Genomic DNA, 21,922 nt, shown 5'->3' on the forward strand with positions numbered 1-21,922 from the left:
ATCTAAACTCTCTCACTGATAGATTCCTACTAATGATATGGTCTATCACTGATAGACCCCTACTAGTGATACAGTCTACCACTGAAAAACTTCGAAAGTAAAATCTAAATTTTACCATATTTGCAAAATATTTTGCATTATATTATATCTGCAAATACTTAGAGACTGATTACTATATTTACAATTAGTCCTTATTCAAAACTAATATTTTAAAAATAAATAAATAATGTTTTTTTATATATAAATAAATTGTATAAAAAACCAAATAGTATCAAGTGTCCTATTACTATTGACAAATAAACGAGAAGACTCTTCTCATTGACACAATTCTTCCTTTTGTTTTTTTCTCTCTCGCGAGTAAATTACAAATTACAATCTATTATTAACTAATGCTTGTTGTAGAAATTGTAGGGGGTGTATGGGGTGACGAGATGAGATGGGAAAAGTTGAGATATAAACTGAACTCATTGTTCAAGAGGCCAACTTCGTATGTCACCGACATTTTATACCATGTCCATCAATAGTGCACTCAAGCCTCATCACCACCAATGTCTCATTGCTCAACTTCGACACTACCTCCTACGACCAACCTTATTTGCCCCGGTATTCCCCTACATCCCCTACAACCTGACACATTATCCTCTTATGTTTTCAAGATTTAAAGACTATCCCCACAAACCAACACTAGTCAACACTGGTCCTTTCAGCATGCTTTGTACTTACTCACATGCATCCTAGGAAAATTCCCAAGAGGTCACCTAATATAGGATTGCTCCAAGCTAAGCATGCTTAACTTTGGAGTTCTTATGGTCGAGACAACAAAAAGGAAAGTGCAACTTGTTGGTATGGGTAGTAACTTTCAATTCTTTTAGGCCTTTCTTAACCCATACTTCCATTGCCTCTAGATCTCGATATTGGTTCATTCATGTACCCCTCCTGAATTTGAGTTGTTACATGCCCACCAGCTTCCGCTTGGTTCGTCCCCCAACCACATCTTACTGGGAGAGGTTCAATTCTGATACCATCTGTAATGCCCCAGGCCCAAGATTCGGAATCTGAATTCAACACCTTATTTGCCTTGGCATACCCCTGCATCATTTGCAACCTGACACGTTATCCTCTTGTGGTTCCAAGACTAAAGACTATCCTCACAAACATACACTAGTCTTTTTAGCATGTTCTGTCCTCACTCATATGCATCCTAGGATAAATTCTAGGAGATCACCCAATATAGGATTGCTTCAAGCTAAACATGCTTAACTCTGGAGTTTATATGATTGAGCCACTGAAAAGGAAGGTGCAACTTATTGGTATAATTAATAACTGTATATTCTTTTAAGCCTTTCTTAATCATACTTCCATTTTCTCAAGTTCCCTCTCATTTAGATGTGATATTGGTTCATTCATGTACCCCTCCTGAACTCGGGTTGTTACGACCTCTGACAGTCAACTATGGCAACATCCAACCACCACTATTGACAGCCAACTTCGGCGACCTCCAACGACATCCATTCCACCAACTTCGCGACCATTATTTTAAATTATGAATACTACAAATTTGGACTTTGTTGACACACAAGATTTTTGTTTTATTGACACTCGTGACAAGAAACCGTCAATAAAACTATAATTTAAAACTTAAAAATAATTATTGATTTAAAAATACATATAAACCATCAATAAATCTTTATATTTAAGTTGGCGCACAAAATTGCCAATACAAACACCTTTGTTGACACAAAAATACGTAATTCCATCGAAACATTGAATTCCCCATTTTTTTTATTAGTTCATAGTATTTTGTAGTTGTTCTTTATAGTAATTTAGCATTTATAAAAATCACTTTTATCATGTAAGAAATCAAATAAACTTGTTTGTAAAAACACGTTTGAGAAAAAAAATTTCATACACATAAGTGTTTATATTTTAAAATGTTTTTATCAAAAGTGTTAAAATAAAAAAAAATTAACTAGAAACGTCACATGCACAAATTTGTAAATGATAGCTTAAATAAAAAAAAAAATTGAAATGCATGATCCAAAAGTAAACCCTAATTTCCATTTCCCAAAACTCCAAACAATACACGTGTGCTAAACAACAAAATAAAGTGAAATCTATAGTTAATACATGTAAAATATTAAATAAAAAAGTTTCCAAACAAAACTAATAATCATAAAAACATATTATTTATTGGAAAAATTACACCAGATATTTCTGGACATATGAACTCAACACCCCAAACACCTAAAACATAGACATATGAACTCTACACACATATAATCTCCATAGACATATGAATTCAACTTGACATGCCAAACAACCCCTTAAATATGTCACTTGTTAGGTTAATAAATTAATGCTTGAGATAAATTTATAACGAATATAAAATATTGTAACTTAAATTATAAGTTTTATTATTATTATTTTTTTAAAAGTACAATAAATATGGGAGATTAGAACCAATGACACATATTGGATTTCATTTGACCTATGTTCATTTTTATAGTTTGATCTTTAACCTATACCTCTTGATCACTAACACATATTTCAAATTTTCTCCTAATTTTCTCTCTAAAAAGTTTATTTATATTTCTGGTTCAAATAAAACTTAATGAATAAAGTAATAATTTGGTTTAGAAAAACTTTGATAGATGTTTTAAATGGCTTTTTTTCTTTCTTTCTTTTCAAAGTGACTAATCAATCTTTAAAATTTCACTTCTTATCTAATAAGTTATCAAGTTTTTAATTTCATATTTAATAGATCTTTAAGCTCGTAGCTTTCTATTTTAATGTTAAAAGATCTTTGAAAATTTGGAGATTTATTGGATATGAAATTGAAAGTCTAGAGATTTATTGTAATTTTTAAGATTAGCATCATAATAAGAAAGGTTGTTTTCAAAAATAGAAAAATGGGTCAACTTATTTATAAATATAGCAAAATGTATCGTGATAGACAGTAACATTTTATAATAAATATTTTTAGTAGTTTTTTCATTTAAAATAATTAGATTAAGTATGAACATAAAAATTTAAGACTGATTATCATTTAACCGATTATTATTGAAAATTAATCCTACTTGAAATGATTTCTTCACGTATCTCTTTCTCTTTTGTTTTGTTTTGTTTTTTGCATTAATATAAATCATAGAGAGGAGATAAGTGAATGAAGAGAGCATAGGAAGTTTTGAAGACAATCTATTAGATTTAATTTGCCAATACATCATCTTGATATATTATCTTCCTTCATCTCTTGGAGGTGAAATGCGACAAAAGAAAGAAAAATTCATGAATTAACCCTATAGTCACCACTTAGTAAGAACTATAAGATCATCCTGTCAATACCTTTTGCTCTCTAGTTGGATAGTGAGGGTTGGAGAAGGCCCACCCATTCATTTTTAAGACCAAAGAGTAGGGTGAAAAAACGAGGAAAACTCTATATTCTTAGTTTCTTTTGTAGTTATAGCAATGATTCCACAATGCCACAAGAATCCTTAGTTAGGATAGTATTCTAATTTTTTTTTATTGATTTTAGGAAAAGCTTGCTCTTTAGAAGAACACAATAGTTAACAGTTCTAAACTGAGTTTGGAAAGAATTATTGATTAAATCTTCTCAAACTGTTGAAGATCCTACATTGAAAAAATCAAAGGACTGGATACTTCTTATAGGATAGATGGGCTACTCCTCACACAAGCAATTGATTTTAAGATGGAATCCTATACTATCAAATATGATATAAGAACCCATAAAGTCCAAATGAGCATTCAGAGTCCAAACAAGTATTCGGTCCAATAAATAGAAATTGAGATCACAAATTGATTTTGAGATGAAAAAACTACAAACAGATCTAAAGTGTTAGGTTTTATATCCTAAAACTTGTGGTATGTAAACAATTGAGCTTATTCTGAAAATTCAATAAAAGTGTTATTGAATAAATCTATTACTTGAATAAAAATTCAATAAACCTAAAAGTCCCTTGACTATTGGATGAGTAATTGAACTTTATATGGAGACATAAAGGTGGATCAGGTTCGAGTAAATAGTCAAAATGATCTATAGTACATGGATAAGGTTGGGTACCTTATTCTGATAACACTATTGATATGGCCTGCTCTGTTATTCTAGTAACACTATTGGATACGGCCTGCTCTATAGTTGTTACAAGGAGTTGTAAAGTGCTACAAACGAAGTGTTCCTAATTCGTTCATGTTGTACATGAGGAGTGGGGGTGTCCTTGTGCAAAAGAGTTTGTACAAGATTAAACCACGAAATGAGTCACTCTTACTTTATAACGCTGTTTACTGTTTAAGACTGACTATTTCAAAGCGATGACCTAGGTAACTTAACCTTAATCCTGAGCTAACTATGAACTCCTGTTTAATCGAGATTACCCTTAGATTTGCATAGGTGAGAGTTGGCTCAACAACGTCGGCCCAATATGACTGCCATTTCAGGGGTAAGACTGGATAGATAGCTGGGGACATAGGGTGCAAGAGAGAATTCACTCCTACCCGCTTTAGGGATAGTAGAGAGGTTGTTCCCTTAAGTGCTGATTCTGGGGCTTGAACAAGGGATCCTGCCCTCTCATTTGGAATGAGAGGGACTCGGTTTTGTGATTGGATCACAAAACAATTGTTCATTAGGGGATTGGTGGGGACTTAAGGAACAAGAAGTAATTGCGGGGGTAAAACAGAGATTTGACTCAGTCGTTATTGCGAACAACCTGTGAAGGGTTAACTTACTAATCATAGTTATATCGAGTGGACATAATATATCTACGGTGAGGGGAGTTCAACTGTGGGTTTTAATGGAGTGACCCATTAGTTAACGAATGGGATTAGATCGATCTAATGAGTTTAGCCAATTAATCTCGGATCGTTAAAGCTCGTGATTTGTAGGTCCTTGAGGTCCCCCTATTAACTCGAAAATGGACAGCTTTAGAGTAGCGTGATTAGTTAATTTGAAACGTTCAAATTAGAATCAAACAAAATTGGAGAAAATATATTTAAATATGATTTAAATATATGAAGATGAATTTGTGTAAAAATTAATTTAATATTAGATATTAAATTAATTAGAATTATTTAAATTGTTTAAATAATTATTTATTAATTTAATATCTAATATTAAATTAATTTTTACACAAATTCATCTTCATATATTTAAATTATATTTAAATATATTTTCTTATTATTTAAATTATTTAAATAATTATTTATTAATTTTATTAGAAAATTAAATTTTGAAATTAATTTGTAAAATTAATAAATTTTGATTTTAGAAATAAAATATTATTTTAAAATCAATTTTGGATTTTGGAAATTGAAAAATCACAAAACTTGAAAAATGGTTTTTTCAAGTCATCTTCAAGTAGCTTACAAAGAACCCACCACTTCTCCTTTGCTTTACTCCAAGCATGAGATGCATCTCATGCAGTACATCTCTTTGCATGATAGTCTGCAATATATTGAAGAGATTTGATGAAGAAAGGTGAAGATAACCGATTAAATTTTTGTTGAAAATTTCGGAAGAAGAATGTGTTCTTTAATGGGTTCTGTCCAGTGAGTTTTCTCCATATTCCTTTTGATTCTAGCTTATTTTGAGTATCAAAACTCAATCTAGAGCACCAAGAGGATAGTAGGGAAGATCTTGTGATGGTATACATAAGGATTCGGAGGATTTTACAGCTGAAAATGGAGATTTCGTTGGTTCGGCCAAGGTATGTTTTTGAAACCCAGTAAACTCTGTTTTTAGCATGTTTCTTTTCAACCAAAATTAATGAACTAGATTGCTTATGGATCCTAATTTCTTCCGCTGCGTGCTGGTGTAGATCCAACATAAAGACACCTCTTAAATGTCTATATTATAAGTAGAATACTTAAGCCAACCCCCTGCAGTCCCCGCCCAGTTTGATCTGGGATGTGGGTCAAATCGGATCCTCGATCAGGGACGGGGTGGGGATACCCGCCCATCCCCGGTTAATTTTTTTTTAATATATATATATATATATATTACAAATATTTATTCTTGAAAAGTTAGGGGAAAAAGAAAAAAACACTAGAGTTACGTGGAAAACCCTAAACCAGGGAGAAAAAAGCACGATAAGAGTTTTTATTTTTAATTCAGATACTCAGTACACAATACAAGAACATGTATAAATAACCAAACAATGAGAAACCCTAGACTGATAAAAGACAAAACTCCTTAGGGCTAAAATATAATTTCAACACTCCCCCTCAAGTTGGGGCGTAGATGTCAATGAGACCCAACTTGCTAATACAGGTGTCAAAAGTTTGTCTGGGTAACCCTTTGGCGAGAACATCCGCAACTTGTTGGCTGGACGGAACATAAGGAATGCAAATGCTACCGTTATCCAGTTTTTCTTTGATGAAGTGTCGATCAATTTCAACGTGTTTGGTTTTGTCATGTTGAACTGGATTGTGTGCAATATTAATGCCAGACTTGTTATCGCAGTAAAGTCTCATCGGGTCATGACTTTCTTGATGTAGATCTACCAAAACCTTATTCAACCAAATCTCTTCGCATATACCCAAGCTCATAGTCCTATATTCGGCTTCGGCACTGCTTCTAGCCACGACGCCTTGCTTCTTACTTCTTTAAGTAACTAAGTTTCCCCACACAAAGGTACAGTATCCTGAGGAAGATTTCCTATCTGTAACAGAACTGGCCCAGTCAGAATCTGTGTAGGCCTTGATACACCTTTCATCATGCTTTCTGAAAACCAAGCCCTTTCTAGGACAAGACTTTAGATACCTCAGGATCCGTGTGACTGCCTCCATGTGCCTTTCACACGGAGCCTGCATGAACTGACTGACCAAGCTAACCGCATATGATATATTAGGTCTGGTATGTGACAGATATATCAGTTTCCCCACAAGTCGTTGATATCTTTCTTTATTTACAGGAACATCATCAGCTGACTCTATCAGATTGAGGTTGGCTTCTACAGGTGTATCTGCAGGTTTACATCTTGTCATTCTAGTTTCTTTCAACAAATTGAGTGTGTATTTCCTCTGAGACACTGAAATCCCTTCTACTGATCTTGCTACCTCCATTCTTAGAAAATATCATAAGGTACCGAGATCTTTTATCTCAAACTCATCTGCCATTCGTCGTTTCAACCTGTCAATTTCTGCTGAATCATCTCCTGATAGTATAATATCATCAACATAGACAATCAATACTACTATTTTTCCCGGTACTGACTTTTTAGTGAACAAGGTATGATCTGAATGCCCTTGAACAAACCCCTGAGATTTAACAAATGTGGTGAATCGATCGAACCAAGCTTTAGGGGACTGCTTCAGTCCATACAAGGATTTTTTCAATTTGCACACCTGATTGCCAAACTGGGCTTCAAAACCTAGAGGTGGGTTCATATAAACCTCTTCTCCCAGTTCACCATTCAGGAACGCATTTTTCACATCCAACTGATGGAGAGGCTAGTCTTGATTAACAGCCACAGAAAGGAGGACACGAATAGTGTTAAGTTTTGCCACAAATGAGAAGGTTTCTGAGTAATCCACTCCATACGTTTGAGTGAATCCTTCTGCAACCAATCTGGCCTTATATCTGTCGAAAGTTCCATCTGACTTGTATTTGACAGTAAACACCCACTTGCACCCTACGGTTTTGTGCCCTCTCGGAAGACTAACCAGATTCCATGTTTTGTTAGTCTCAAGGGCTTGCATTTCTTCCATAATTGTACCTCACAATTCAGGAATTTTCAGGAATTATCACATTATCCAGACTGGTGGTGAAAGCTCTAAATCTCGTAGACAGGTTACTATAAGACAAAATCTTGTCATAGAGTGTTTGGTGCACGACCTAGTACCTTTTCGCAGAGCTATCGGCAAATCCAAGGTAGCATCAACCTCAATCTCATTGGTCTTGTCAATCTATTGATCTGTACCCAACTGTTGTTCATTTTCAGTCCCCTGAGCACCACTGGGCGTTGTATTATTACCATCATCCCTGACTACACTGTCATCATCTCTGACTTCACCTGAGTCCCCTATATCACCTTCAACATACTCATTGTCATTATGACTAGGGGTACCTTGACCCTGAGCCGGTTCCGGTTTTCACTTTTGAACACCTTCCGGCGGAGCAATAGGGGAAACAATTTCGGGAACCATTTCCTTTCGAAGATGCTTTCGATAGTAGGTTATCCAAGGAACTTGTTTTGTAGGAAGGATAGGTTCATTTGTTTCTGTTTTATGGATAGGTTCGGGAAACAAGTCTAAGGGAATAAAGTAGGTGGAAGTGTTAGCCTCTTCACTCGAAGTCTCCTCCTGAAGAGGACTAACGGGAAAGAATGGCTTGTCCTCCAGAAATGTGACATCCATGATGACAAAATACTTTCGAGAGGAAGGTTGAAAGCACTTGTAGCCCCGTTGATGGAGCAGATAACCAACAAAGACGCATTTTTGGGCCCTAGGAGAAATTTTACTTTGGTAAGGACCATGATTATGGACGAACACGGTGCACCCAAAAACTCTAAGAGGAACATCAAGGAAAAGGCGAGTGGACGAGATAGATTCTTTAAAATGTTCTAAGGGGGTTTGGAATTTGAGCACACGGGAGGGTATCCGATTTATGAGATGAGCTATAGTAAGAACAACATCCCCCCATAGATACGAGGGTAAGGATGCAGGTATCATGAGGGATCGGGCTACTTTAACGAGATGGCAATTTTTCCGTTCGGCCACCCCATTCTGCTGAGGTGTATAGGCACAGGAATTTTGGTGGACAATTCCTTTCGAGTTTAAGAACTCACGAAGGTTCTGATTAACAAATTCATGCCCATTGTCACTTCAAAGAATGACAATTTTGGTATTGAACTGGGTTTCGACAGTAATGTAAAATTGTTGAAAGACCGTCGTCACTTCAGACTTATCTGTAAGAAGAAACACCCATGTAAGACGAGTGTGATCATCGATGAAGGTAACAAACCACCATTTACCTGATACTGTTGTGACATTCAAAGGGCCCTAAACGTCACTATGTATCAGGTGGAAGGGCTGGGAAGGTTTGTAGGGTTGTGAGGTAAAAAACGCCCTAGGCTGCTTAGCACGGATACAAACATCACACGACAAAGATGACACATTCACATTACGAAATAAATGGAAAAATAGATATTTCATATAATGAAAATTTGGATGTCCAAGACAAAAATGCCATAATAAGAAATCAGTTTCAGAAATAGTAAAAGAAGACAGTAAACAAGTGCTAGATAAACTCCTAAACGGAGCATCGTCGAAAAGAAAATAGAGCCTTCTATTGTGTCGGGCAGTGTCAATCATCTTCCCCGAGCTCAGGTCTTGAAACAAAACAGTATCTGGTGAGAACATAACTTTGCAGTTCAAATCTCTGGTTAACTTACTGATTGATAGCAAATTATAGGATATTTTTGGCACATGTAAGACATTATGCAAAATCAGTCCTTGAAGTGGGGATAAGTGGCCTTTTCCTGCAGCGGAGGCAAATGACCCATCTGCAATTCTTATTCTCTCATTTCCAGCACTTGGATAATAGGAGAGGAATTGGTCAGAAGATCCAGTTAAATGGTCCGTTGCTCCAGAATCAAGAATCCAGGATTCATCTCCCTCAGCAAAGAAACTAAAGGAATGGGGAGTACCTGACTGTGCAATACTGCCGATTCCGACCGTACCTGGATCCATCTGTCTCATCCCTGGAGGGGTAGCATCAACAGCTTTACTAACGAAGGCGCGACCGGACTTAGATTTGTCATTCGGAGGACGCCGTTTGCTATTTGGAGGTCGGCCATGTAATTTCCAGCATTGATCTTTCGTATGCCATGGTTTCTTGCAATGCTAAAAAATTAGAGGGTTCTTTCCATTATGTTTGTCATTTTTTGAACCCAATGACTTAACTCCAAACGCGGCAGAGTCCAGGGTATTAGGCGTTATACCATTCATAGCGCTGGTTCGATCTTCTTCCAATCTGATCTTGGACCAAACTTCCATCAGGGACGACATTGGTCTTTGTCTCAAAATTCCGCTCCGAACACCATCAAACTTCGAGTTTAAGCCAGCCAGAAAATCATAGACACGATCAGCCTCCTCAATCTTCGAATACTGAACCCCGTCAACTAGGCAATTCCAAACTATTTCCCGATATAGATCCATCTCCTGCCACAACAGTGATAATTTATTGAAATAGGATGTCACGTCGAGTGTCCCTTGCTTGCACTCATGCATCTGTTTTCTCAAGGTATAAAGGTGAGAAGCATTCTGCCTCTTCGAGTAAAGTTTCTGAACAGCTTCCCAGATATCCCGAGCATAAGCTGAGTAAAGAAGAGGCTTACTGATCTGAGGCTCCATACTATTTATTAAAATTGAGCGAATGAGAGAATCCTCCCCCTTCCATATCCGTTCCTGAGGATCCCTGGGGTTTGGACTGGGTATTTCCTCTGTTAGATACCCGAACTTGTGTTGCCTCTCGAGAAACATCCTCACAGATTGTGACCAAGAAAAATAATTCTATCCATTAAGTTTTTCGCCAATGGAAATTCCTGCGGAATTGCTTACAGACCCAGACATAATGTTTGTGAAAGACAAAGTAGGGTAAGTAGTTACCAGAGTTTCTGAACATAACGGAACCCTCCGGTATGTATCCGGTAGAAATCTGTTGAAGGATTGGCCGAAGATCTAACAGCTGCTCCAAGTGCAGAAATTTGGTGTTGAAGATTTGCCAGTTGCTGTTGAACACTAACAGTCCCACCATGAATCATTGTAGGTTGTTTCTGCCCATAAACCCCTGAAGATATCGTTTCTGTCGGTGTGGGAAAACCAACAAGAGGAGCTCGCTGACCAGAGGAAAAAAAATGGGAGACAAGAAGTTACTGTAAAGGGTTCGACTGGACCGAGTTTGGTTGAACCAGGTTCGGCTGGACCGGGTGGTTCAAATGACGTTGTGGGTTCTGGTAGACCGATATATCGGTCACATTTTGAGGGCTTGGAAGATTCGAATATGGAAAACTCGATGATGAAGGAAGACTCGAAGATGGAAGATTTGATGGGTAGACAGAACTGGGTAACGTCGGAAGGGAGAACGACTGACCTGAAACCCTTCCGTCGGCGGGATCTTGAGCGGAATCAGCGACTGTAAAACCCGGCGACTAGAAAACATAGGAAGTCGACGGCGGACGCTCGAGTCTCGACGGCAGCGGCGACAGTGTGGTTGAAGTCGTCGTCGGCAGTGGCGGGGGTCCTCCGACGACAGTAATGGCTGGATCGATTAAGGCTGGTTGAATCTGAATCGATCTAATTAATGACCGTAGGTATTGATCAACGGTAGCCCTAATTTCAGCACTGTTAGAGTTTTCTCTTGGAGTTCCATCCCCTACTAGAGTCGATGACTGAATCTCTTCTATTCTAGCAACGTTCTCATCACCATGCTCTGATACCACCTTGAAAAGTTAGGGGAAAAAGAAAAAACACCAGAGTTACGTGGAAAACCCTAGACCAGGGAGAAAAAACCACGATAAGAGTTTTTATTTTTAATTCAAATACTCAGTACACAATACAAGAACATGTATAAATAACCAAACAATGAGAAACCCTAGACTGATAAAAGACAAAAACGCCCTTAGGGCTAAATATAATTTCAACATTTATATATTTATATATAATTATGAGACAGTTGCAAATATAGACATTATACCCAACGTATTAGCAAATATAACATAATGTAAAAAATATTACAATATGACCAAATTTAAATATTCTATTAGTGATAGACCATATTATTGGTAGGAGTCTATCAGTTATAGCTATATTTGTAATTTTTTTAAATGATGCTATACACTTAGTTATTATTCATAAAAATGCTACCAACTGCAATTATCCTATATATATATATATATTAAAAAAAAAAAAAAAAAAAAAAGATGGGTCCCCGCGGGGACCTGTTTCCTCGAGGGGGATGAGGGAAAATACTCCCCGATGACGAGGATGGAGAGTCTCCCACCCTGCCTCACTCCCATTGTCAACCATATATAGGATAATTAACTGACAACTACTTGCAAATGAACCAAAGTTAGTAATTGTCAGGGAAAAAAAAAACATACTTGGTGTAAGCTTTATACATATTATAGAAGGGAGAGTATATTAAATTGTATAATTTATTCAACTCATTATATTTATATTTTAAATTAAATCGAACAATGAAAATATACAATTGTTTAAATGATTTTAAATAAAGCCAACCATCACCATTGCCAAATTGGATTGTCTTAATCCCTATAATTAAAATTAGATTAAAGAAAAACAAATTATCAAGAATCGTTTAAAATGGGAATCATTTTTTGTTCTTGGCATGCTGTAGAGTGTAGTTTAGAAGTTAAATTAGCTGACCTGAGCTAAATTACTTGTCGTTAATGATAATATTAAGAAAATGATAAACATTGGATGATAAATTACTCCTGTCGGTGACAGATCGGTCAGCACAGACATCCTCATCTTCTTTGACTTTTTTTCATTTTTAATAAGGAAAAAAAAAAAAAAAGACATTTATTTTTTATTTTTAAAATTTACGCGGTTTTCTAGCTGTGCTTTACCTATATAATTCATGCATGTTTCCATCTGGGATACAAACAAAAAAATTAAAGAAAATAATAATAATAAAGGAAGGAAAATGAAAAACCATACCTTCATTAAATGGGTATTGGAAAAATTAGTAAAAAAAATAAAAGAAGAGAAAGTCAGAGGAAAGAGACAGGAGTGTGAACAAGTGGCGAGTTTTTATTTGCAAGTGATGGTCTCAAAAATCACAGCTGGGAGTGGCTATGTTTGCTACAAATTTATTTATTTATTTATTTATGACGCTTTTAGGATATCCATCATGCCAAACACGATAAGGTTTTTCTTTCTAGATTCAAAACATAACGGCTACCTAAAATGGTCTATTTTTTTTTTAATTTGAAATTTAATTGGTTTCTCCTAAAGTTCAATATATGAGAGTCACATTCAAGTCTAATATGCTTAAATTATCTAGTTAATTGGGTAACAATTTTAGTTGGATTCTTAAAAAAAAAGTTTACTTTTAATGGATTAGAAAGTTAAGGTATATATTAATTTATAGGGTGATTGCATTAGATAGTACTTCTAGAGATAATAATTAAGTGTATAGCGACATTTTAAAATAATTACAAATATAGCAAAATCTATTTGTGATTAATTTTATCATTGATAAACTTCTACCAGTGATATAGTCGATCACTGGTAGATCCCTGCTAGCAATATGGTTTATTATTGATAGACTTCGAAAGCAATTTCTAAATTTTGCTATATCTACAAATTCTTTTGCATTGTGCTACTATATCTGCAAATATTGTTGGGTCTAATTACTATATTTACAACTACCCCTGATTTATATCCTTAAACTTTAACGGTTGTATTAATTAAAACTCTAAACTAATAATTGTATCAATTTAAACTTTAGATTTTATACTCGAATCAATTTAGACCATTCATTAAAGATTTGTATTAAAATTATTAAGACATAACTTTCAAGACTCCTTTAAATGCAAGAATTAAGGTCAATTAAAGAAATTTTAAGAATCAAATTTATGGTAACAATGTATTTTATCCAATTTGATATCCTCATTTTTATCTTTTTTTTTTTCTTCATATTTCAAAAGAATTACATTATAAATTTCCTTCCAATTTTGATGAGATTTTTGAAAAAAAAAAATTAGTCAGCTACGTATCACTAATAAATTATCTAAATTAATTCACAAATAAATGTTTGTAGTTTGAATTGATATAATCATTAATTATAGATTTTTATTGATACAATATTAAAACCTTAAAGGTATAAATTGATATTTGCCATAAATTTAAAAACAAATTGGTTCTCAATAAAAATAAAAATAATAATAATAGATTTAGTTTTAGTTTAACTTTGATAGGTTTAGGTTCCTCCACCACACGACAACTTGAGTTTTTATTAGAATATTGATTTGATACTATATACGTTGCACGATCTATAAAGTTAAAACTATAATCAATTCTCATATGAATATTGAAAATACATTGAATCACATAGAATGTAAAGTAAAACATTAAATTTAGGTCAAAATATCGTTTTAGTATTGATATTTTGAGACTTTGCTCAATTTTAATTTGTGTACTATGTATTCATTAAATATTTTCTTTTCAACAAATTAATGACTACCATTAATTTATCGTTAACTTTTTTTAAAAGGGTCTCAATTAGCATTATCTCTATAATTTTGAAAACATATTTGCATTGTTCCTTTCATTCAACAGAAAATTGATTATTTTATTAAATTCAACAACAATTAACTCCAAACTAATAAAAACTAATTTTGAGATATATTTAAAGTACATAAATAAAATTTAAACAGAGGAAAGGTGATGAACTACCAAAATGGGTACTGAACTTTAAAGTTATATGACACAGTCAGTTTATTATTAATTGTTCATCGTTCACCTAAACAACGAAAGTACCACAAATAAATATGAAAAATAATTATACAAATATTAAAAAATATATCTTTTTATCCCGAGATTTTGAGTATAGTTTCTATTTAGTCATTAGATTTTAAATGTTACACATTTAATCCGTTGTTTTAAGTTTGATTTCAATATAGTTCTCAAGTTTCAAAATGTTACAATTTTATTCTTGATATTTGAGTTTTGCTTCAATTTGGTTTCTATGTTTCAATATTTATAGTTTTAAACTCGATTATTCACTAAATACTCATTTTTCATCTTTATTATTAATTTATGTTAATAAATTATAAATCAATAAAAGAATTATAATTAATTAAATTTTATTATTTTTTATCACTGGTAAAATTAAATTCAAAATTTCACTTCAAATTATTTTTAACTAATTAAAAGTAAAAAATTGACTTCAATAATTGAAATTGAGTATTTAATGAAAATTTGAGATTAAAAATGTAAAATCTTGAAACTTAGGGACCAAATTGAAATGAAACTCAAATCTCGAGGGTAAAATTATAACATTTTGAAACTTAGTTACTAAGCTGAAACAAAACTCAAAACTTAAGAATAAAATGTGTAACATTTGAAAACCTAGGGACCAAATAGAAACTATATCTAATACTTAGGGACTAAAAAGATATTTTACCCTAATATATATATATACTTACTCAATTGGAGAAAAAAATACCTTGACTTATTATTTTTATTCCAAATGAGATCTCTCTCTTTTACCACACTTTCTCGTTCAAAGAAAACTGAAAAAAAAAAATTTCTTCAACGAATACTATTTAGCGGGAGAAAAATTATTGAATTAGAAGTACGACTAGAGTAATCCAATTCTTCTTCCAAAAAAAAAAAAACACTAAATTCACATTATTCTCAACTTTCTAAAAGCTTTTAAATTAGATTGGAAACAGCAAGACCCTCAGAATAACGAACAGTAAATTGTGAAGGCACGAAAGCAGAGAATAAAACCTGCAAAACAGAAACTCGTTATAGGCTGAGTCGCGGAGCTCGCTCTCTTTAAGACGTTTCTGGCTCTGCCCAAGTGTGCAAGCAGGTCTAAAAATTGTCACGTCGTCCGATAAAACAGTCAAAAGGAACCCGATTGGAAATGCACTTTTACTGACCGGAACACACATCCTTTCTAAACCCACTGCTCGGAAAATTAAAATGGAAGAGGAGAAGAAAAATGAAATGAGAAGTGAAGAATGAATTGTATGTTCGAACTGCGGAAGGCCACGCCTTTTATAGGCCCTCAACGTAGAATCGTAGGGAGCGAAAAAGGCTCTCTGCCTCAAAACGTGCGCGGACGAAACGGAGGAGCGGACGAAGCGCAAACAGAGTTTTTTTTCGGTTAAAAAAATATAAAAAATATATTTTATTAAAATTAATAATCACACACACGCGCCACACCACACCCGACCGACCGAACCCACATTGGTCTATCTCCTCAATTCCTCCAAAACATGGGTACTCCTTGAGTCCAAACTCAAAACTCAAGATTGGAATACATAAAGGAGGCTTCTAACACAAATAATCAAGCAGTTTTTTTTTTTAATAAATATAAAGTAAAGGAGAAAATATGAACTAAATAAAGCTTGTTGAATAGAATGTTTGTTAAAATGTATATTGAAAATGATATCATGAAATAAGGATAGTGTGACAAAAAGTACCCATATTTCGTAGTGTATTATTTGAAGAAAAAAATGGAGAGAAAAACAAAATTGACATCATTAAATTGTTATGTCAACTTTTATTAGAGGAAAACAATCATAGATTTGCAATATCTGTTGGAATGACCTATGTTAATGATCTTGACAAATCATCTCACCATAAATAAAAAGGTTAGTACGTACATAAAGAAAATCTAGCTATAATAGTCAATCAAAACAATCGATTTCAAATGTATATTTAAATAAGGTTGACAAATATATTTATAAATCCAGAAAAGATTTGAAGGAATAAAAAGTAAGGTAAAAAAAGAGAAGAATTTAGACCCCACAAAACGATACCAAAGGCAAGTGAACACAAGAACAAAAACAAAAATAAGAACCTCTCTATAAAATTTAGTAACAAAATCATTGTCCTCATTTTCTCTCCATTCCATTCTAAATAAAGGTCAAGCCCCCAAATTCCCTCTCCTTTTACAAAAAGTTTGATTTTGACTGGGGAAAAAAAATAAGTATTTTTTTTTTATTTTGGGTAAAAAGAAATATTAAGAATAAATAAAAATTCAATTTTGGAAGGGAGGGTTCTAGTGTGGGTCACTTTCGGTGTGAGTGGAGTATCAAGCCCACCATCATACTATTATAATTGGAATCATGTGGATTTCACTCTACTTGGGACCATTACTCTCACTTTTTTATTTTTATTATTTTTTTAAATCATTATTTATTCGATTTGGAACAAAGTATTTTCACTTTTGGCACGTGTGGGCCGCGGGAATAACTTGGGTTTGATATTATCACCGCCAACAACGAATCCAACTGTGCCCGTCAAATCAAAAGCGGTTGTAAACCACAACATGGGAGTTTTCCTTTTCCTTCACCGTTGGATTTGTCCACACCGACGGTGATTGATCGTCAAAGTAGTTTTCGTACGGTGCGAACTGATGCACTAAATAACAACACTTTAATTTTTTAGATTTCGTTTTTGGAAAATCACTTTCTTATTTCTTTCTTTTTTAAAAGAATAGTTTCTAAAATTTAAAATCATATTAGTTTTGTTTTTTTTTAAAAAAAAAAAACTCCAACTATTAGGACATGAATAAGCATAGAAACCATAGAAAAATTAAAATTAAACTATAAAATTAGGAACATAAAATCATGGATTACATAAATCTCTACCTGATTCAAAAGAGCTAGCATATTAAATTTAAAAGTACTTAAAATTATGATTATTTGAAATCAAAGTCAATCACTTTTTTAAACATTTTCAATATAGGATAACCAATATCCTACTATTTTTGTCAAAATTATAACAAGTTCATGAGTTTGTAAGGATAAATTTAAAAGCTTCTTCTTCACTAAAACAATAAGACAAATTGATTGTCTAATTTGAAGGTTTTAATCGTTGTTTTAGCTGGTTGACTAAGCTTATGTGACTTGATGGTTGTGTTTAAATTTTCTTCATAATTTTGATAAAACAAACAAACAAAACATAATTTGAGCCCTAACAACAAAAGAAGAACAACTTTCATCTTCTTCCATCAACGTCAAGGCAAGAACACGGAATCTCTGCATTTTTATATTTAGAAATGACGATCAATTTTTTCTAAAAACGACAAAGTGTTGTATAATAAAAAAACTCCATGGATAGTAAAAACCATTTGTTTTTGTTCTATGGAGACAAATTTTGGATGGTAAAGTTTTTTTTTTTTTTTTTTTTTCTAAAAGTTAAGATCCTGCTTGGTAATCATTTGGTTTTGTGTTTTTTATTTTTGAAAATTAAGCCAGACACTATTTTCACTTACAAATTTCTTCATTTGCTATCTACATTTCACCAATGGTTTAAAAAACCATGCCAAAATTTAAAAATTTAAAAAAGTAGCTTTTAAAATCTTATTTATGTTTTTGGAATTTGGCTAAAAGTTCAACAATTATATTTAAGAAAGATGTAAATCATTAAAAAAAAATAGGGAAAAAATAGATTTCATTTTCAAAAAACTAAGATAAAAAATGAAATGTTTTACTAAACGGAGCCTAAAGATTTTTCTTACTCGATTAAACGAAAACTTAAAAAAAAAATTATAGGAATGAATTCGCCATAAAAATTAGTTATTTTGATCGCAATTGATAGGAAGCTTCACCATTGGATGAACCATGTTAATCTTTTAGAGCTTAAGTGGTCTTTTTCCTTCTGTTTGTTTTTTACAAAATTGTAAACAAAATTTTAAAAACATTTATCAGGTTATGTTTGAAAAATTAAGGGACTAAAATGAATTATTTGTAACATAAAGAATAAAACACAGATATTAGACTATTAGCTTAATTATAGAAAATATCCATACACTTTGTGTTTTGTTCAAAAACTACATTTGAACTATCAAACTTCAAAAGTTTAAAAATATCCTTATCGTTAACGTATGAGAGAAAATTGCTAGAATTTCATTTGAAAAATATTGTTGAATTTTCATTGTAATTATATAGATAGAAACTATTTATCTACGCCACATTGCAATCTTTCTTTCATTTTATCTCTCTTCAATCTATAAATATTAAATGTAAAGTGTATTTTTCATTTTTTATTAAGTGTTCAAATATATTAATGAAACTTCTTAAGATATTTTTGAAACAAACTATAAAATTGAGATATATTTTCAGTAATGTAGTCAAAAATATTTCAAAATCAGATAGATGGATATATTAACAAAAATACAGCTCATTAGTTTCCACAGATACACAAAAAGGAGCGAAAAGACCAAAAACTCCATAGGAAGAGGGTTTTAATACACACGGGGGGTGAGGGTGAGTGGGTCCTACTTCTCAAAATCACCCAATCATAGAGGGCCAAACAGAGAGGTGCATTGAAGCTGATGTAGCTGCACCACACACGATTCTCCAATTTCTTTTTCTTCTTTTTTCTTTTAAAGAAAACAAATTATTTTTGAACTTTTCAGAGCCGGCAGAGATGTTTTTCTTTTTCTTTTTTCTTTTTAAATATAGACGGCTTATCTGTACGGCCGCCAATTGTAAGTACTTAACGACCTGACAGAAAACTTTGTCAGTCCCAAGTTGTAATTTTCTTCCTTTTTTTTTCCTTTTCCTGTTTTAATTTAAAATTACCGAAACCAAAAAAAAAAAAGAAGATAAAATTCTTTTTTTTTAAAAAAAAAGGTAAAATTATAAGCTTGCCACGTGGCACGCGGGAATGGTGTCAACGCGTTGTTGGGGAGGAGCGTAGATTCTGTGGGGTCGAAAAAGTTTGGGATTACTTTAACGACTTACGGCGGCGACGGCGCGGGGGACCGGCTCCGGGCTGGCAATAGCGGTGGTGATACGGCGGTTACCGTCGCAGAGAAATTGGTCGACAATCCTCGAGCTTGGTTCGAGGACAAGTTTTTGCCATGCGTCATCGGAGTTTCCACCGTCGGTCAAAAACGCTCCCGTGGCATCAAGTCGCCGGAGATTCCAATTCCATTTATTCCGAAGGCGGCGAATCTTCTCCAGTTGCCGGAGTGCCAATCGACAAGTATTATCTTTAATCTTCGAAATCGCCAATTCTAAAAGAATCGTTAAAATCCTCTCATCGGCGCCGTCGTGTTCTGCCCTCAAATAATCGTGTAATTCCGGCACTCCAATGGCTCGTTTAATCCCATAAGAATAATCCCCTTCCGGATCAAAAATTTGCCTCACTTCTCCGACAAACCCACCGTCGACCATCCGATCAACACGATCGGAGACAAATTTCTGAAGAATCGGTAAAGAAACATCAACCCACAAAAAACAGAATTCATATCGGAATCGGGACTCTGCATAATCATCAACCAGAGCTTCAATGTAGGAATTAGAGCCACCGGCGATAATTGGGAGGCGATCTCTAGCCAAAATTGATTCAATTGCAACAGAGGCATGACGAGTAAAATCATGAGAAGAGAAATTTGAATTTGGATCAATTGAATCTAACAAATGGTGTGAAATTCCACGGCGTTCTTCGTCGGTGACTTTATTTGTTACAACATCAAGCCCTTTGTAAACTTGAATCTTATCGGAGTTGACAATTTCTGCCGGAAATCGAGTAGCTAAATCGATTGCTAACCGGGATTTACCCGTTCCGGTGGCCCCCATTACAACAACAACTTTCTCCTTTCGCCGGAAAAACTGTTCCATGTTGAAATTCCCCTGAAAATTCCCCACCAGTGGTTGGACTTGCTTCCCGGCGGCAGAGGATAATGATAATGCCATCTTCATCAAATACCCTGTAAAAATTAACCAAAACCCAGTTCAAAAAATGAAAACTTTAATCCACCCATTTGATTATTTAAAAAAAAAAATGCTTTTTGTGTGAGTTCTTACTCAATTAAAGAACAGTACCTGAAGATAAACAGAGAAAAAGAGAGAGGGGTTGAGGAGTAGGGTTTGTAGGGTATATGCAAGAGAGTAATTGAAAGGATTAGCTTATGGATAGTGAGGGTTTAGGCATTAATGATGTCTCTAATTGAAGCAACACCAAAGTTTCTATTTTTTTTTTTTTTTTCCTTTTTGGAGGGGAATAATATGTGAAAAAATTTTGGATGATGGAAATGTTTTTAATTTCTAAGAAGGAATTGGGATTTTGTGGGTTTGAAAGAAAATGATGTGTGACATTATCTTCCCTTCTTCTTCCAATTGCCACTGCCCCTCTTTGGTTCAACCATTAGAGGACTACACTTGGTATTTATGCCCTTCCCAAACGAACCTTTTATTTTATTTTTTTATTATTTTTTTCAATCGAAATATTTTGAAATAGAATGTTACCTTTAGTACGGAGACAGCCTCCCTGTGTGTTTTAGCTTCATCGCTTGCATTTCAAAATAAATAAAATGGAAGATCCCCAATCAATAAGATATTTTTAGAGATAAAACTTGTCTTCGGAGGTTTGGAATACATTTTCAAATGTTTAATTTAAAAAATAAGTTATTTTAAAAGAAATTGAAGTATTTGACCACTATTCAAAATAATTTTAATAAATTTTTATTAAAAAAATAAATAAAAATATTTTTTTTAAATAATACTTTTTTCTTAAGTTAATCCAAATCGACTTTTCATAAAGTTTGTTTCCTATGTATCAAGTTAAAACTTTGTAATATTTTGTATTTCTTTAATTTTGTGTCTAATTCAAGTAATTTTTTTTTAAAAAAAGGGCACACACATCTATAGATTTATATTGAAAAATTTCTAATATTAGGATAGTTAACATACTCCTTTATGCATATTTTTATAAAGCAGTAATAAATATAACAATCAAACCAAAATTATTAGTAAATATAGTATAATACAAAAAAATTTGTAGATATAGAAAATTTTAGATAGTCTATCCGTGATAGACAATAACACTGGAGGAGTTTATTTGTGATAAACTGTATAATTGATAGATTTTGCTATATTTGTACTTTTTTAAAAATATTGTTATCCACTTAGTTATTATTACTAAAAATGATATCCATTTTGATTATCTTATAAATGCTTTATTTATGATAAACAATAAAGGGAGGTAGCATGAAAAACTTTTTATACTATCATAATTACTAGAAAATTTATTGCTTGTAATTTTTTTTTTTTTTTTTTTTTTTTTTTTTTTTTTTTTTAGTATATAGTAAAGAAAATCTTCCTTTTATCTTTTGTTTTGTTTTTATTAAGTCAATGGGATAAGAAAAAAACTCAAACTCCCCAAAGGCTATAAGAAAAGAAACATACTAAGAGTA

General features: G+C 33.3%; 1 protein-coding gene across 1 annotated transcript; it reads right to left on the reverse strand.

The window, feature by feature from the left end:
* Positions 1 to 18,859: 18,859 nt before the first annotated feature.
* IPT5 (isopentenyltransferase 5) lies at positions 18,860 to 20,869 on the reverse strand. The gene is made up of 2 exons (XM_039043010.2): positions 20,553 to 20,869; positions 18,860 to 20,437 (listed from the first exon to the last, which is right to left on the reverse strand). The coding sequence occupies exon 2, from the start codon at positions 20,427 to 20,429 to the stop codon at positions 19,455 to 19,457; it is 975 nt and encodes a 324-aa protein (XP_038898938.1). The 5' UTR covers positions 20,430 to 20,437; positions 20,553 to 20,869; the 3' UTR covers positions 18,860 to 19,454.
* Positions 20,870 to 21,922: the final 1,053 nt, after the last annotated feature.

Source organism: Benincasa hispida, chromosome 1 (assembly GCF_027475165.1).
Source record: "Benincasa hispida cultivar pf3 chromosome 1, pf3_genome.v1.1, whole genome shotgun sequence".
Lineage (NCBI taxonomy): Eukaryota > Viridiplantae > Streptophyta > Magnoliopsida > Cucurbitales > Cucurbitaceae > Benincasa > Benincasa hispida.

Coding starts and splice junctions, on each gene's coding strand:
- IPT5 (XM_039043010.2), bottom strand. CDS start 20,429: ATGAAGATGGCATTATCATTATCCTCTGCCGCCGGGAAGCAAGTCCAA.